This window comes from Ambystoma mexicanum, chromosome 1p, assembly GCF_040938575.1.
Source record: "Ambystoma mexicanum isolate Mex_15411 chromosome 1p, UKY_AmexF1_1, whole genome shotgun sequence".
Taxonomy (NCBI): Eukaryota; Metazoa; Chordata; class Amphibia; order Caudata; family Ambystomatidae; genus Ambystoma; species Ambystoma mexicanum.
In genome coordinates this window covers 1,103,674,913-1,103,693,289 of record NC_090921.1, presented here as the reverse complement: position 1 = coordinate 1,103,693,289, position 18,377 = coordinate 1,103,674,913, and the positions used below count along the sequence as shown (strand labels likewise).

The 18,377-nt window shown below is 47.6% G+C and overlaps 1 protein-coding gene across 3 annotated transcripts in view; it reads right to left on the bottom strand.

Moving 5' to 3' along the window:
* Positions 1-18,377, bottom strand: part of HASPIN (histone H3 associated protein kinase) — a 734,185-nt gene that overhangs the window by 324,278 nt on the left and 391,530 nt on the right. For all 3 annotated transcript variants that reach the window (XM_069604709.1, XM_069604710.1, XM_069604711.1), the window contains one exon: positions 15,175-15,364. In XM_069604709.1, coding sequence (XP_069460810.1) covers positions 15,175-15,364 — 190 coding nt within the window. The remainder of the gene's footprint in view (positions 1-15,174; positions 15,365-18,377) is intronic.

Sequence of the window (18,377 nt, the reverse complement as noted above, 5' to 3'; positions counted from 1 at the left end):
TCAGAAAAGTGCTCACATCTGCAGGACCCCTAGTAAAATGCATCGCAATTCCCTCTAGAGGAGACTTGTGTGCCCTCTCATAGCAAGTCTGATGCAGGAAACTATGCACATTTGAAAGAAGCAGAACAGTCCAAATCTCAGTGTTCAGCTGGATTTTCTGATTCAGCCTTAGGGTGGATTCTGAGAGGCCAACCTATTATGGCAAACAGGAAAGACACTGAGGTCTAGCCAAACCCAGTCAAGGTAGAGTAGAAGAGCAGTAAAGCTTAGATTCACGAGGGGTGAGAGTGCGCCGAGAGCTATAATGAGACACACACAGAGCACTTCAATAATTCCAATTAGACTGAAAAGTGCAAACATATTCAATTATTTATCAGGCCCTTAAGATGCACTTTAATCAAATGAAAACTTCAGGCAAGTATTATTACTAAACTATTATCAAACATATGTACATTCAACTTTGGGGGTTCTGCTAAAAGAACACCAACACTTTACTTTTAGAAACAGTTATGCAATTGTAGCACAGTGAGAAGCAATCATTTCAATAACAGAGTAGTAAAATAAATGAGGAACAAAGAAACTATTAATTTCAGTACCAGTAAACACAGGTAAGTAATTTAGGTAGAAAACATATCGGAGAATCTCAGAGAAGGCCTCTAACACAAGTGCAGCCCTGATGGGGAATGAGGTCCAGTGCCCAAAAGTCACCAGTTCAACAAAACACACTGTTCAGGTGAGTTTACTAATGAATTGGGGCAATAGCTACCATGAAGACCACAGGCTGCAGATACGCGTTTCAAAGTAAGAATTGTTCAGAAAGGTTTCTTTACCAGACCCACCACTCCTCGGATGGCCCAGGGGGGGAGAGGGAGCCTTAACCAGTTAGGCAAGTGAAATTCACGGTTAGGACTTTACACCCATATAGCCCCATCGCGGGAGGCGGCAGAATTAGGTAGTATAACTTACCACCTTACTCCGATTTCTCCAGGGACCACTTATGGGGTTCCTGAATTTGCTGGGCGCACCTCTGTGATTTCTCCAGTCCAGGGGTCGCAGATGCAAAGGTGAATTTTCGGCATCAGGTCCTACTAGTAGACGGTTCAGTCTCCGTTATTACGATTCTGAAGACTGGACAGCTGGACACCCTTGGCAAGAAGAGAAGCAGACTTCCACAAGAAACAACCTCTGGAGACTTCCAGGACACAAAGAAGAGTTTCGACGGAAGTCACCACAATGAGGCGGCGACCTGCGATCTTCATAGGATGAAAGAAGGAGCAGGTCCTGGACAGCTTCCAAGTTCAACCACGTTCCAAGGCTGCACGCGGAATGGCAACGGCTCCAGCAAGGTAGCCCAGGAGAGCTGGTCACTCCACATTGTGGTCCAGGGACACTTTCGAAGGCTCAGCAGGATCTTAGAGCAGGGGCCATGACAGGTTGTTACACGATATGTACTGATGAGACCTGCCGCTTACGCCAGCGTGCAAGGACAAGCTTCAAAGCACATTTTTTCACACCCCTCCCAAACTGCAAGTTTTATCTCCCCACTAACAATGCATGTGACCTTGTGGCTAAATGGGTAAACATACTTATTAAAATAGGTTTGTTTCGCTTTGATGAGATCATAGAATGTTCCACTCACACTGTATTCAATCGAATGCTATCACGAGGATATAAAAGCCTGTTGAACAGTGAGCTTACTCTTGTCTGTTCGTTTTGAGTTTATCTCCTGCAGGGTTGTGGAATAAAGATGTTCCTGAATGTGATCGGACACAAAACGATCTTTGCATCGTTTGTTTTACGTGTCCCCCTTCCAAAACTCCACACCAGTGTTGGTTTTGAAATTCTTCCTCAATAGCTGAAAAACTGTTTTGCTCCCCCCTGCTGTCCGATTGAATATGATTTGACAAAGTGCGCTCCAGCAGCCAACCCAGGTTTGCCTTTAATGGTGGAACTTGGGTAGAGGAATCCTGTCTGGAGACCCCCTGCGGTCTTGAGATTGGTTGCTGCCCTTTTCTACCTTTTAGTACCAACTCGCAGTGTGACACTATAAACGTGCTTGCCTATTCATAATAGCTAATAAAACTTGCATAACTAAAAAAACTCCTAGAAAGAAGTGGCTTTTGTTACTTACCTCTGACATTGTTCAGATGGAGTTCAGGCTCATTTATTGAATTTGGGTGGTCTCTCTTAGGTCATCAAGTCTAGTAATATTGTAACCAACTGCCATTCATCTCCCAACTTGCCAACTACCACACTATATGTATTTTGCAACAATTATAACTATTGTTTGATATTTAAAGTGTGGCAGGTGTCCATAGAGATATTACTTACCTTCTAGGTGACCTTAGTTTATGACACAGTATGTTTGTTAAATAAATATCTCGTTATATTTTCCATGTATCTTGTATAGACACTCCTTTACTTGGTCTTCCCTGAGAGTAATTTGTGCCTCATACCATCGTTTGCCTCAGCTAAGAGTCACGTCTTCCAGTGAAAGTTTGGTAAAACATGATGGAAACACTGAAGACCCACTAGAGGTTTGTTTCTCTGAACCCAATGCCAGCAATGGCCTAGAAAAACCCTCCTAAAAGTAATATTTCCTCCATACATGAGGGGAATATCATCCATGGGAAAAAAAGGAGGACCGGATTCATGGTGCGAAGCATGCCTGCGTGCACACACTCCAGTGATTACCTCCCTTGTGCATGCTCTGGACACCAAGCACCAGTCCTTTTATTAGTGCTTAGTAGGTCACTATTATAGGTGCATGGCCATTGTAGCTGGGATGGGGGTGCAAACATGACCCTCCTTCCGCCCCACAGGACTCGACACAAAGGCAGAGAAATGACAGACGTGCCTCACTCTTAGGCTCATCACCACGATCCTCGATGTATCGTAGGTGTGAGAAACGTTACTCGCTCACACAGCCGTTGAGACCAAACCCAATCGATGATTTGGACGACATGGAAATGACACTGATCAAGCAAGTAGACTAACTGCAAAACCAGAGATTAATGACGTCATCATTGACATCACGACATAGCTGCACTTCTACATGAAGTACATATTCATCCATTCATGAAGTTACACAAACATGCACTAGTTTATTGCATATAGGCACGAAGCACGTGCTTATGACCCACATGGGTAGGATGGACACATACCTATCTTTCCATCCTTCGCCAAAGCTGAAACCGCAAGATTCAAAGTGGTCATATATTTAGCTTGCACATGCCTGACTGCTACTAACAGAAGCCATCATTAATTATATGGAAGCTCTAGGTCTCTGAAATGGATGACAAAGGAGAGACAGGCTTCGGATATATGGAACAGCCGACATGATCGTCGCAGCCAGAGGCAAGCAGAAACGAGGCACACAGCCAAGGACAAGTGAAGAAGGGAAAGTTCCAATTACCAAGACAATGAGCCACCGGTCTCAACACAAGTGACCCAGCCGGACAGAAAAATGGCCATTCAATCGAGGTAGAAGAAGAGGACTGTTCACATCAACTAGAGGACAAATGATACACATGTTGCATATGAGCCGCCAACTGAATACACTCTCCCAGGCTTAGGTGTTAATTCCGATTGCATTCAAAAGGTACACTTGGTCTGTTAACTAGTCAGGGTCCAGGGATGGGAGGACACATTATGCCTAATCCCGATTCACCTTTCACGTGGGGATATAATTTGTTGCAAGGGCCATGGTCTCTCTGCGACCCTGACACATTGTAGATGGATACTAGTAGATGTGGTCCTAGGAGGAGCCACTAGATGTGGCTATCCAGTGGTAGAACTAACCCTTATAGCTCCATATGTAGCTTACACAAACTGACCAATGTGAATGTCTGATAGAAACCGGTTTCTGGGCTAAAACCTGGATTTGTGACATCACAACAGGATAAAACCAGGTGACATGCTTAGAAGACGATAGCTCCGGAGGATACTTGTTTTCTGGTGTGAACCCTGTCATTTTGTTTGCTAATAAAAGACATTAACTTTGCTCCATGGATGAGTTTTTTGTTCTTGTGGCGGGGAGTCTCTGATGGGCCAAGTATTCTCTGCTGATAAGTGGGGTGACTGCTAGAGAGCCCCGGCTACATCTATACTGGACAACTACTGTGATTGCTGTGAGTAACTGGTTCTTACTCCCAAAATCTTTTCCGAATTCCTCAACTCTTGCAGGAGTTTACAAAACATCCACATTCTGTGAAGCAAGACGGGTATAGACAAATAGAATTGAAGCAGAAGAGGCATGCCAAACATGTTACAGAGGGCAGAATCTCCAAACTGGATGTAAAATTAACAGAAGGCACGCGGAGTGGCCCATGTAGCCACCACACAAACGTGTTCGAGAGGAACAGGACTCTGAATTATCACAGTGGCTGTTTTTGCTCTCATCACGTTTGAAGGAGTTATTTTTATGTCGGAATACATTTAGAAACCAGTGAGAGATGGTGACTTCAACTGCCTAATTGACAAGATTCAGGATATAAATCTTCGTGGATTGGGGCTCCTGCTACAGATTCCAGGTGTAAGTGATATGGTATGTATAACACACCTGTACACAAGTGTTTATAGGTGCCAGAAGACAGAGAGAAAACCAGACAAACTATTCTACAAGGCCTTGTGTCATTCGGATCGTGCAAGTGCGACAACGAGAAGTGCAGGGGGGAGGGAAGAGGGGATGTGCGATCAAGGCAGCATGGCTCTGGGTAAGTACATGGGGGCAGGGGGGCTGTGGGGCTACAGTTACAGCCCCAAGTGCGCCGTAGGCCAGGGGGCAGTTCAAGGATGATTGTTCATGGAGGAGCCTGGTACCCAGTGAGACTCTGAGGGAACCAAGCAACCAGTCAGGGAAGCAGACAGGTAAGTTAGCAAGGAAGCAAGAAAGAGAAGGCAGAGGAGAAAAGGAAGGTATTGAGCTGTTTCCAGAACTTCAGGTGGTCCAACTAAGTCTGAGAGTGGAACGGAGGCTGTTCCAAGGGAGGCACCTGCAGAGGAGAGAGATCTACCCACCACTCTCCGTTTAGAGACGCGTCTGACCCTCAGAGAGTTGGCGGTAGCTGAGCGAAGGGTTCTAGAAGGGAGTCGTTTCTTACATGTAACTCCATTTCTCCAACGTTGGTATCTTTCATGGAGTCACATGCTGTGAATATTCCCAGTCAGGCTGGCAACCTCGGTTACTTTAACCTAGCGTTTTCCTATGGAAAACTTCGATACTTTAGTGTCCCAACAACGTCCTTTTTGGGTGCTTTAGTCCCCCACCAATAGGACGTAGGGTATAAATAGCCCCGGCCCCGTGACTTTCCTTCAGATTTTAACCTCCAAAGTAGAGGGAACCCGAACCAGGTTTGCCTGCAGGGGCGGCCGGAGGGCGCATGTGAAACCATGAAAGATACTAATGCTGGAGAAATGGAGTTACAGTTGAGAAACTACTCCCTTCTCCAGCATTGGATCTTTCATGGATTCACATGCTGTGAATAGATTACCTAGCAGTACCAACATGCATGGTGGAGTGTAAAGGCAAACCAATACAGAAACAGAATCACATACATGAGACCATTACACCCATCCAGTGATCAAGTGCAAAAAATAAACACCCTGAAGCTGTGGGGCTTACCTTATTGAAATAGGCGTTGCAGGACCGCCCGTCCCACCGGCACATCATCACCATGCTGCTGCCCCAGACAGTAATGCGGCTAAGGGTATGCAGCACCGCCCAGGAGACCGCCTGACAAATGTCCACCAGCGGAATCCCTAATCATAATGCCGCCGACTAAGCTGTAGACCTCGCTGAGTGTGCCTTCGGAGTCCTTCCCAAAGGCTTCCCATCTTTAGTGTGGCAGAATGAAATAGCAGATGACACCCAACGAGAAAGTCCTTGATTGGTGATTGCCTGTCCCTTGACGGACGGCCCATAGGACACAAATCGCTGTTTTGATTCTGAAATCATGAGTAGGATTCAAATAAAACTTCAACGCCCTCTTCACGTCTAGTGAATGCAAAGCCTGTTCTGCAGGCGTGGACGCTGAAGCAAAAATAACGAGGACAAAACAATAGAAGAGTTTGTGAAATGTTGTTGGCACCTTTGGGATAAAGTGTGGATTAGTGCCCAAAACAACCTTGTCCTTCAAGAATCTCAAGTATTTGGGGCGGTGGGGGGGGGGGGCGACCACCAATGCTTGCAACTCTGATATCCTTCTGGCCAAGTAATTGCCACCAAAAAAGCCACCTTCCATGACAAAGTGCAAAGGAGACGTCGACAGCGGCTCAAAAGGTGGTCTCATCAGACCCGGCCGTACCACATTAAGGCTCCACAGCGGCACGAACCTCTTGACCGGAGGAAAAGTTCGAAACAACCCCTTCAAGAAATGCTTGATTAGGCGATCACTAAACAGAGGAGCCGCATGGCGCCTCCGAGTAAATCTAGAAATCGCCTTTTTTTTTGTACCTTTATGGAGGAGAACGCCAGGCCCCAATCCGCCAACTGTAACAGGTAGGGGAGAACCTGTTCTGGGGAAATGTTCACAGGGTCCCCTCCTGGCTGGCCCTTACACAACACACAAAACCGTTTCCATTTACAGGCATACAAGACATTCGTGGATGGTGCCCGTGCCGCCTCCAAAATTAGATGACAGTCACTGGAAAGCCTTAGCCGGCCAAACTGAGTAGTCAAGAGCCAAGCCGTCAGGCTAAGAGACCCGGGATTGTGGTGCCACACCGCTCCCCTGTCCTGAGACAGAAGGTCCGGCGTTCTCTCCAACTGAATCGGCTCCGCCACTGACAGGTGAAGTAGATCTGAGAACCACGGCTGCCTGGCCCAGACCGGAGCTACCAGAATCACACGGCATAGGTATCTCCGAATCCACTGGAGGGTTCGTCGGATGAGCGGAAACGGAGGAAAGGCATACGTGAACGAGAATGCATCCCCCAGAGACTCGGGGTGAGCCCACCTGCTGGTGAACTCCCTGCACTGTTAGTTCTCCACCGTTGCAAAGAGATCCAATGGAGGATGACACAACTTTCAGAACATCCTGGAAACCTGCTGCTCCTTCAGCTGCCACTCGTGCAACTGGCCGACGTCCCTGCTGAGTGAATCTGCCTGCACATTCAACACTCCCGACAGATAAGCCACAAGGCCAATTTCGTGCAACAGAGCCCAATGCCAAAGTTCCTGTGCTTCCCTCGACAGCACCCTGGAATGTGTGCCCCCCCTGTTTCCTGAGATAAAACATTGTGGTGGTATTGTCTGTCAACACCCTCACCACCAAACCGCAAATGTGCGGCAGACACGACTTGAGGGCCCAATGTACTGCTCTCAACTCGAGCACATTGATGTGGAATCGAGATACCTCTCGAGACCACAGGCCTTGAACTTGCGTGTCGCCGAGATGCGCCCCCCATCCTGTCTGAGAGGCATCCGCCACAATCGTAAATTGGAACTCCAGCAACGGCATGCACCGAACCAGATTGTCCGAGCACTTCCACCAGCGAAGGGCTTTCACCAGAGTGCCGGCGATCACCAACTTATCGGACCAAGAGCCGCGACTCTGAACCCACCGGTCCCCGAGGAACTCTTGCACCGGTCTCATGAAGAGACGACAGTTTGACAACAGAGGAATGCATGATGCCATGGCCCCCCAGCAGTGACATGTAGGACCGGACCAACACCCTTGCACCAATCTTACCTTTGGTCGCCTTTTGTAGGAGCTTCATGACCCGCTCGCCGGAAGGCTTCACCAGTTCCAGGTGCATCCAAAACTCCGCTCCCAGAAACACCAAGTCCTGGGAAGGAAGCAGAAATGATTTCTCGAAGTTGATGGCGAATCCTAGTCATTGCAACAGCCGCATGGTAGCTCCAAGACTTTCCTGCGCCACCTCTGGTGACAAACCTCTCACCAGCCAGTGGTCCAGGTACGGGTATATGTGATGACCTTCCCATTCGAGACACGCTGCCACTGGTGCCAAACACTTTGTAAACATCCTAGGGGACGACTTTAAACCAAACAGGAGTACCCAAAACTGGTAGTGATCTTCTCCTACGACAAACCGCAGAAACTTGCAGTGCCGTCGACGCATGGGAATGTGAAAGTATGTGTCCTGTAAATCCAATGATGCCAGAACTCATCCGGCTGTACCACTCGGATGACTTCCTGAAGAGTGAGCATCTTGAACTTCAGGCGTTGCAGAGTCTTGTTCAATGCCCGAAGATCCAGTATGGGTCGTGGGAATAAACCGTGACCTCCCTCTGCCACTGGAACCGGTTCTATAGCCCCTTTCTGTAGCATAAGAACTACCTCCTGTTGCAGGATGTGAAGATGTGGTTGCAAGGCATACACCGGCAGAATAGAAACCAGGGAGCACTTGAACTCCAGTGAGTGGCACAGACTCATTGTGTCCAACACCCAGCGATCAGACGTAATTTTGCACCACTCGTCCACGTGCATCGCCACCCTGCCCCCCAGTAAATTGTCCTGAAGGCAGTCATTGTTGTGGTTTAGCCTGCCTCCCCTTAGAGGTGGAGGACTCTGAAGCTCTTTTTCGCTGAGCATGAAAGTCCCGACTCTTCTGCGCCGATCTCCGATACCCCTGGGAGGAATAACTTGACAGACTGTAACCCTAGTCCCTGGTGGAAGAAAACCGGGCATTACCCGAAGCCCCCCAGAACGGACGAAAGGATCAAAAAGAGCACCCACTCTGTAAAGCCCCCAAGGACATAGCAGTCTGTGTCTTCCTTCATCCCTTTGACGGCCTCATCGATTTTTTCCCCAAACAAATGCTTCCCCTCACAGGGCATGTGTCACAACCTTGTGTAAGACTTGAAGTTACCGTAGGGGTATTCCCTGAATGTTCCGCTTTCCCACTCGAGGCACCACTCTCCTCACCTGTGTCTTCAGGGTCTGACGATCCGACGCCGTTTCGGTGGGCAAGGTAATCCTTTTTACTCTTCGTTGTTAGAGCTCTGACACGGGACAAAGCCGTGGTGAAACTCTGAATTAGTTACCACCTTGGTCCCGGATACAGGCGGGTAAGGGGAAAAAGCCCGAAGGCGGAAAAAACCCCTGTGTCGCGGTAGAACTGCTGGCCGTGAATTGCGATGAGATATATAGCCATAGTTGTCATAGAATTCAATTGCATCGGGAATCCTTGAGGAAGCAATGCGAAGATTCATCCGGAGAAAAAATGGCAAGGAGGAAAAGAACACAGGCAGAAGGCAGGTAGACGCCGAGAAGCATAAGCGGAGAGAAACCGGCGGAAGGGGGGAACTGCCAGGAGGGCAGAGCGGAAGGAGAAAGATAGGAGGAGACCCCCGAAAGGGGAGGAAAGAAGCGAGCGAGAGAAATGCACTGGGAGCGTCACACCGTGAAAACGAAAGGAGACGGTTGCAACGCAAGGAACCATGGGTAGCAGGAAGTAAATAGGCGAGAGGAAAGGACAGAGGGAAACACTAGACCGTAAATAGAGGAACGTGAACAACGTGGTGGCAGTGCTTAATGGCGGCAAAGCCGTAACAACTGCATCCATCGCCAACCGAGAGGGTTCATGACAGCATGTTGATAACCTTATAATGCACCTCCGGTCGGAAGTCAGTGCACTTTAGTCATGCTTGGCGACAAAGCACTACCCCATTGTTAATCCGCTTAAAACCAGACTCCGTCAGGTCAACGGCAATATTTATACTGTGATTGGAAGCTTTCCCCCCTTCACGCACCAATAGCATGGCGGTCTTACAGTGCTCCTCTGGCAGATGTTCCAAAATAGGCACCAGCCTATGCCACATCTCACGATCATAGTGTGACATGATCGCTAAGGAATTAGCCGCTTTCACTGTCGTCGCCCCAACAGTCACAACCTTCTTCCCGAAGGCATCCTGTCTCCCTGCTTCACTGTCCAGAGGAGTAACACACTTGTGCTGACTCCGAGGCTTACGGCTGGCCACCGCCGACACCACAGACTCAGGCGTCGGCTGCGACACTAAGCACTTCGGGGTAGATTCAGGGGCCTTGAACTTTTTTTCCAGTCTACCTTTGACAGCCAACTCTGAAAATGGATGGCACATCGTGCGCAGACCCTTCTGCCAGACGTGGTCCAGAATAGGCACAGAGAAAACCGCTTTCCTTCTCTTGCCCATGTGATCGAACAGGAAGCACTCCTTCCGCTCTTCCTCAGGAGTCAACCCAAACTCCACACACGCCTTAGCCAACATGGCAAGGAATGCCCCAACATAATTGGGAGGGGATGGCTGCGCCGGAGTCCGAGGCTGTTCCACTTCTCCGTCCGTGTCCCATGCGTCATCCCTCGTCGGAACACTGTCCGTCTCTGACTCTGGCAGTTCACCCTCCTCAGAGTACGATTAAGAACTATCTTCTCTCACCGGCCGCGGCACCTGCACCGGCAACCCAGCCGGGGAAGAACTACATGGAGGAACACCAGGAACGTCCATGACAGGCCCCACCGGAACCACATTCAGAGAGGGTAACCTTGCATCCAGCTGTCCCAATAACGATTGCAGCATGGACAGAACTTGGAGCGACAACATAGACTGCGGATTCACCAGTGGATAACCAGCCGGACCAGCTCCCACTGCCGCCGAACGCCCAACACTTTGCAGTCCCAAAGCCGACGGACCCAACACAGGCTCCTGGTCGTCGTCCACCTCCGGGGACGATGAAAAAGCTGCCGTCTCCTAATGTAGAAGAGGGTCGCGCAGAAGCGAGTCAAAGGCGGGTGACTGCCACGCCCCACTCGTCGGCAACAATCCATCCGCGTCCATCTCGTGGACGAGAACATCGGACCTTTATCAAATACAGTCATCGCCTAAGCCGACGACACAACCGTCGACGACGGAACCGTAGATGGAAGAGCAACCGTTGACGATGGGACCACCGTCGACGAGGCCGTCGTAGGAGCCACCACCTGCGATGAAGATTTCACCGGAGACCCAGCCCGCTCGGCTTAGCTGGACCTGTGTTTAGAGGATTCCCTGCTAGAGGACGACCTGTGATGGTGCCCTGAAGATGAGTGCTTCGACGATGAGTCCTTCTTGGGCACGCCCTTCTCCTGCGCTGTCGACTTCTAAGGCCTAGGGAATGGTCCGAGCGACCATGCTTAGACGAAGCACCTTTCGACAGCTGTTTACTCGAAGATCTGCTGCTCTTCACCACCTCTGACACTGTTGCTGGACGAGAGTCCTTAGCCGGAGGCTCGGCCGACGCCGCCTGGCGATGTTTCATAGACTGCACAGGCCACTCAGAGGACAGGCTCTGGACCAACCCCACCTCCGAGACCAGGTAAGTGCCCTCATTAAGCCAACAGACCAACCGCCAATTGCGGTCCTTAAGAGTCTTTTGCGAGAATCCTCGACAAATCTCGCAAGTGTCTGTCGAGTGATGGGGTAAAGGCAGTAGAGGCAATCCATATGCATGTCACCCTCATACACCTTCATCCCACAAGTCGCACAGGGCCGGAAAAGAGACTTCTTCGGAGCCCCAGAATCCATCACAATACCAACTAACAGATGCACGTGCAAAAAACACGATGAACACGAGGTGATCCCAACAGTTTGGAGACGGTAGAAATCTGAAGGGAAGCCACAGTGGCGGGGCTATTTGTACCCTACGTCCTATTGGTGGGGACTAAAGCACCCAAAAAGTATGTTGATAGGACACTAAAGTGTCGACGTTTTCCATGGGAAAACGCTAGGTTAAAGCAACCAAGGTTCCTAGCCTGACGACGGGGAATATTCACAGCATGTGAATCCATGAAAGATCCAATGCTGGAGATAGAAAGTATTTCATCAGAGAGAGTTGGATGTAGTGAGGGCTCCAGCCCCAGGATATCTTGTGGACGATGCAGAGGGTCTTGAACTTGATCCTTGCAGCCACAGGGAGCCACTGGAGAGATTTCTGGGCTGGAGAGATACGGTACCTGGGCTTGAGGCCAAGGATAAGTCACGCAGTCCTGTTCTGGACTAGTTGCAGAGGGCAAAGAGTAGAGTTAGGCAGCTTGAGAAAGAGGCTGCTGAAGTTATCCAGCCTGAGTGAACCAGGGCTCTGGAGACAGAGCTTCTTGGAGAAAGTGAGAAAAGGTAGAATACATCCGAGGAGGTGAAGCTGGAAGTGGGCCTTCTTGGCAAGGTATGTGATGTGAGGAAAGAAGGAGTGGAGTTGAAGAAGACACCAGTGTTTTTTGCCTCACAGGAAGGCAAGGGTAGAGGGCCCGAAGAACGGCAGCCCGAGTGGGAAAGCGGAATCATGGGTCCTGATGAGTAGAATCTCTGTTTTATTGCCATTAAGGCAGAGATCGTCGGAGGTGCACCAGCCCAGAATCGCAGATAGTCAGGAATGAGCGAGGGAGGAGAGGAGGCAGAGGTAAACTTGAAAGAGAGCTGAGTGTTATCCACATAACACTGAAAGTTACACGAGAAGGTGGAGATCAGGTGGGCCAAAGGGGCCAGATAGACATTGAAGAGACAGGGTTAGAGTATAGAGCCCTGGCGCACACCACATTTGGAGAGAGAGGTGGAGGAGAGAAAGGAAACAAGTTGGACCTTTGAGGTTCCGACGACAGCCTGGTCTGAACCTCAAAGGACTTGATCCGTGATGCCCAGGTTCTCAGAGAGTCTATTTATTAGGGTGGCGTGACTGACCATATCAAAATCAGAGTAAAGGTCAATGAGGATGAGGACAGAGGGGGAGCTTGAGTCAGGATTAGTGACCATATAACAGGTGAAGCTGCATGCTGTGTATGCAGAGTCTCAGATAATGGACCACCAATACACAGGAGTCCATACTCTCCAGCATGCTCTGAAACAAAGGCTGCGGGTGCAAGAGCTTGCAACTTTAGCAACTCTCTGGTTTGCAAAGCTGGATCCTCCCATATCCAAAATTAGCCTGACCCATCAGGTGTCCCGCAGGAATCTAATGTAGAGTAGATCCCGAGAGCTAGTTCATTTGCGGTTTACTGCCACGCCCAAAGGGAAACTTGGACCAGTGTTTTTTGAAGGGAATAAAAAGGTCTAAAAAATCCTTGGCATGGATAGACTAATCGTCCAGGTAAGCGGGATGCGAGCATCATCATGGTAAAGAAAGACCATGGCGGCCGCATTGACCTTGGAGAAGATCACAAGCTCAGTATAAAGTGAAAGAATGTGAATTGGTAGAAATGAATGGTTGTTTCGCGAACTTCAACCTTCTGATGCAGGGGTCAGAAACGGACATGCATGTAGGCATCCTGCAGGTGCAAGGCGGCGAACAGGCAGCCACCCTATTGAAGAGATGGCAGAATTTGAGCTGGCATGACACTGCTGTAACTTCTTTTGGCACGAAGCTGATGGGTTCCAAAATCGTCCACAGTCCTTCCTTGCCCTGCTTTGTCACTGTGAAGAACATAAAAAGAGCCCCTCCTGGGATTCAGATGGTGCAAGCACCGCCACTTCCCTCATACAGAGCAACTTGTTCATCACTTGAAGGAGACCATTAAAGTTTATGGGGGCGGGGAGGGATCAGGGGAGAGGAGGAAGGTGTGGGAGAGGGATCCAGAACCATGTGACCTGCAGATAGAGGCTTATGTAGAAGTCCTAAGAAACTCCAAAGCCAAGGCCGAAGTAATCGCACAACCCCACCTTTAGATCTGCAAAGAACCTCAGACCGAGAGCCAGCAGGAGACTGTTGAAATGATCCCTGGGGCATATGCCTCATATTAAGCAGCAGCGAACCCGCAGAGCAATAGCAGGTATGAGGATGATTCAAAGAATCCCTCCCTACCCAGTGATTTGTAGTAAATGAGTCACTTGCACAGGTGTCCTGGTAAACAAAGATGTAATATTCACCTTGTGGTAGTCGAAAACTGGGTTGTCATGAGGAGTCCCAATGAACTCTTCTTTCCACTGACCAAGCCTAAAAGTGTGATACCTCAATGGTAATAAATCACAAAAAACGCAAAAGGCACACAAATGTTCTCGACCCAGACAGTGAAAACAGAGCGAACGTGGGTCTAAACGAATGAGCATCCCGTGTTATGTAAGACAGGACCCACAGGGTGTAGGCGTGAGAAGAAAAAGCTAAAAAAGAACAATTTTAAAAGCGCTGGAAAGTCCTGCACAGCTGTGTGACAATGCTCCCAACCCTATGCACACAAATAAAAGCACTGGATGTTGGGGCCAGGAGCTTGCGCGAGGGAAGTACAGACAAGAGCATGTGTGAAAACGTACACAGAAGCCCATTTATATCTAAAATACTGCTTCGCAAAATCCTGTCACAAAAATATGTAGGAAACAAGGCAGGATATAGGAGTACAGGTGAGACTCAAGCCCCAGTCTGGACAAAGAATTCCAAATAGTTTGTGTCCCTTAACTGATCCCATAAACTACCTTCACAGAGACTGGCCATCTTGAGGCCCTTTCATATGCTGATCTACAGCTTCCATAAATACATGGTCTCAGTGCTTGCTGTGAAAAAGGGCATTTTTTTCTGATTAATTTCCCACTGGGATAAAGAAGGATGCGCAATAAAAATGCTGGGTTGCCTGCGCTGAAGCAATAGTTACTTCAGAAAGTTTACCTCAGTATCTTGCCTGTTTGGGTCAGGTCTACCAAGAAAAGTGGAGCACTATATACACAATTTGAAATAAAAAAGGGCACCAAACAGATTAAATAAAATCTAAACTATGAACTGTCACAATTAACCAGAAAGGAGGGCAAATAGAAAAATAAGGAAAATAAAGCAAAGAACAATTAAAACACAGGCATTTTAACACTGTGCTCCCCTACTATGTTTTATCACCAGGTACCATTCCTGCTGCGATACTTTCGTTCTAGCGCCTGTGGTCAGCAATACTCACTTGCACCTCTTTCCTATGCACCGTCTTTACTGCACAACATCCCTTTGTGTCTCTTTCCGCTCCCCTGAGTTCCTTGGCCAAGTCCTGCGCCCCCTTCCGGTGTTCCTTTCACTGTGCTTGTTCTCCCCATGCACATGACATCAATACCCAAATACAGAGTAGGTTTTCACTCATCAGAAGTCCCAACTATTGGCTTTGTTAAGGCTTGCTTTATCAGTAGTCACCACAAGAAAAGGTAGGTGTATGTAGAAAAATGGACTTGCTGCACATATTGAAAATATTAGACACATTTTCCTGAAAAGACAAAAGACCACTGCCAATGCAACATACCTTTTTTCCTTTTGTGCAAGCTGAGGGCAGCACGCAAACGAGCATAGTGCCTATTATCCCAGAATAATGAGGAATTTGAGGAGAGATTCAGAACTGCAGATGAATTCAGAAACGAGGAATCGAGCAGTTCTGCTGGCACCATGGATTCCAGGTCCTCTAGGTTGTCCCCAAAGCCAAGATACATAGCCACCTAAGGATTGGAAAAGAATGCAGTCAATTTAACCCTCAAATGTCACAACACCATGGCCTAGGGCTGATGACAATAAACTAACAATTATGCACCAAATGAAAACACGTAGCATCACAAATCAGAGCTTTGCTAGCACACTTCATCCTCAGCAGAATAAACAAGGCAAATCATTTAGAAGACATTATTTGCCAAGCAATGTCTCAGTAATCCAAAGGGTTAAATAGGTCCCATTCCATTCCAAAGAGAACTATTGCCAAACCCACTGGTCCAGAGACATGAAGGAGGGCATTGTCTTGCACTGAAAGCATTAGCTAACTTTATCCTCCTCAGCGTGTAGGGGTTGATGTCATTTGTGCACGATACATCCAAAAGGATGTGTAAGAGAATCCCCTACATGGGCATCCAGCCACTAAGCGACAAACGACTCGTGCAATGTGGACACAGAACTAATGTGGGCCTTGCAAAACAGGGTGAGGGCACAACACCACCACTAACTGCGCCAAGAACTCATAGATCTCGGTTGGCGACTTTGCTGCTTTCACACAAAGGGTTAGGCGGCGATGCGCTAAAGCCACCTGGTGATCTCAAAAGGTTCCTGTGACAAATTAACTTTTTGTTGAAATAATGTGCCCTGCTAACTTCCAACCACATTACTTATTACTTCCACGATTAACATTCAGAATCAAACAGATGCTCTTATTGATATTGCCCGATTCCTGAAGACATGTCTTATGAGGTAGAAGAGAGTTGACTCGATACTCCAATTTCTGATCTGTCTGAAGATCTCTCAGCACTTTTCAGAATGAACTGCATGGATAGCCTCTTGTTTCTTTGACCACAAATATTGAGAACTACCTCTTATGTTGCAAATTCCATGTTGTTAAGTTTTCAAACGTGAAATAATTGCTCCTTCTGCAACAAGGCTAGTCCATGTTAAACTAAGGAAGAAGATGTTGAGTTACGTAAATCACCTGCGCACAGACAGATTAAAACCTCACAAAGTATCAAGGAAGATTTAAAAGGTTTAGGTCTAATTAATATTAGCAGGATATCCCAAATTCGTTATCAGTTTCAGGGAAATGGGGCAAATAAATCAATTTATAAATGCAATTGTAAATGTGATGGCCCTACTGTAGACACTTTAATGCACCTTTCGCTCTTTGCCATAAAAAATGTCCATGGCATGTCTTGGAAGAGAACTTGCATGGCCTCCCACTGGGATTTGTTATACTTGGCCATGAATATAGCAGCATTAGAAATGTGAAAATTGTAGACCACTAACATCACCATTCTTTTAGCCATTAAAAAATATTACACTCCTTATCAGAAGGAGCATTGCTTTTGCTTGGTTATTCTGACCAGTGAGTCAGTAATGAGTAGGCCCGTAACCAAAGTGTTGGCAGTTAACCTATCTTTTGACCACGATGATATGGGAGTGAAAAAATACAAATATTAAAAATGTCAAATTCCAAATAACTCTTCGAACATTGTTTACCAATGCTATTTTGTTTATAATCTGTTGCCATTATTGTACTCATGATACTCTACCTGAGAGTTTGTAACTAGAGCTCTTTACTTTGTGGCTAAACGCAAAGTGCCATTAGTACCTATACACTGTATTTGCTCTTTGGTTTTGGGAGTGCCACAGACTACTAGCTACGCGGCTGGCAGTTTTACTTTTACATTTTGTGTCTCAGCCATCGGTATATGGGTCACCCCATCCCTTTTACTACCAAAGTGGATTGATTTTTTCCTCTACCCTCACATTTAGCGGAAGGCATGTGTCTGTGGCTCCATGGAAACCTTTAATTGCCATTGTACCGACTGCATAATGGGAATGTACTGTATGAGGCGGCATGCCTGCTCTAATGTGCCCTCAAGATCCCTTTCCTCAGAGCCCAGCTGGATGTCTATAAGACAACAGGCAGCAGCCCACTTCAGGAGTGCCCCAGTTATACAGTGAATCTTTGTGGCAGAATCTGAGGCTGTTCGCTCAGTGTTTTCAGGTGATTCTGCAGTGATGTCTGGAAGCTTAACATCATATGGGTCAATACGATTGTGCCTCATCTTCTGTGGGCTCATCCACCTGTGGTGTTTTTACTGGTGGCTTGCAGGCATTCTTAATTTTTTTCCTCCATTGATACCTTTCCAGTATAGGAAGGTTAACTGTTCGGAAAGAATATTAATTTCATGTTAATGTTATTGTTAAAGGATATTTGTACTGCGCACTATCACCACCTGTGTGGTCCCCTGGCGCTCTGGCGGCTCTGAAAGAGGGGGGGGGGGTAAGTTAGTGGGAATGAGCTGGAAAATTGCAAGATAGCGTTGATGTGCTGTTGGCAGACTCAGCCCGGTGGGTCCGTTGGCTGGGCTTGGGGTGTTATAAGGTCGATAGTTGTCGTGTGCTGTTGTGCAAGTCTATGTGCGGTTTGTTTTGTTGTTGCAGTGTAGTGAAGTTTGTGCGGTTTTCCTGCGTTTTAGGCTTGTGGTTGTGTTTGGTTAGAGTTTGAGAGGTGTATGCAGAGGGATGAAATTGTTAGTGGATCGGTTAGTTGGCAATGCTGTCCTTGCAATAATGTCTAGGTGTGATGCCTGCTATTACATCGGAGTGTGGCGCTGGCTAATTTTCAATATTCTGTCTAGATGCGAGGCAGGCTAGTGATCACGGTTCTATTCTAGTATTGCACTTTTCATCATTTAAGTGTTTTAACATTCACATTTCTATCTAGATGTGATGCAAGCTAAGGCTAAGAATTCCATCTAGGTGTGGCACATGCTAACATTCATAATCCTGTCTAGATGTGACGCAAGCTAAGGCTAAGAATTCCATCTAAGTGTGGCACATGATAACATTATTACACTTGTCTAAAGGTGACGCAGGCTAATCTTGACCATTCTCTTTAGGTGTAGAACTAGTTACCATTGGCTAGTATGTTAGTGCGTGATGCAATGCAATATTTACAATCAAGCCAAGAGTGGATTTGGGCTGGTGGTCACCGATCTCTCTAAGTGT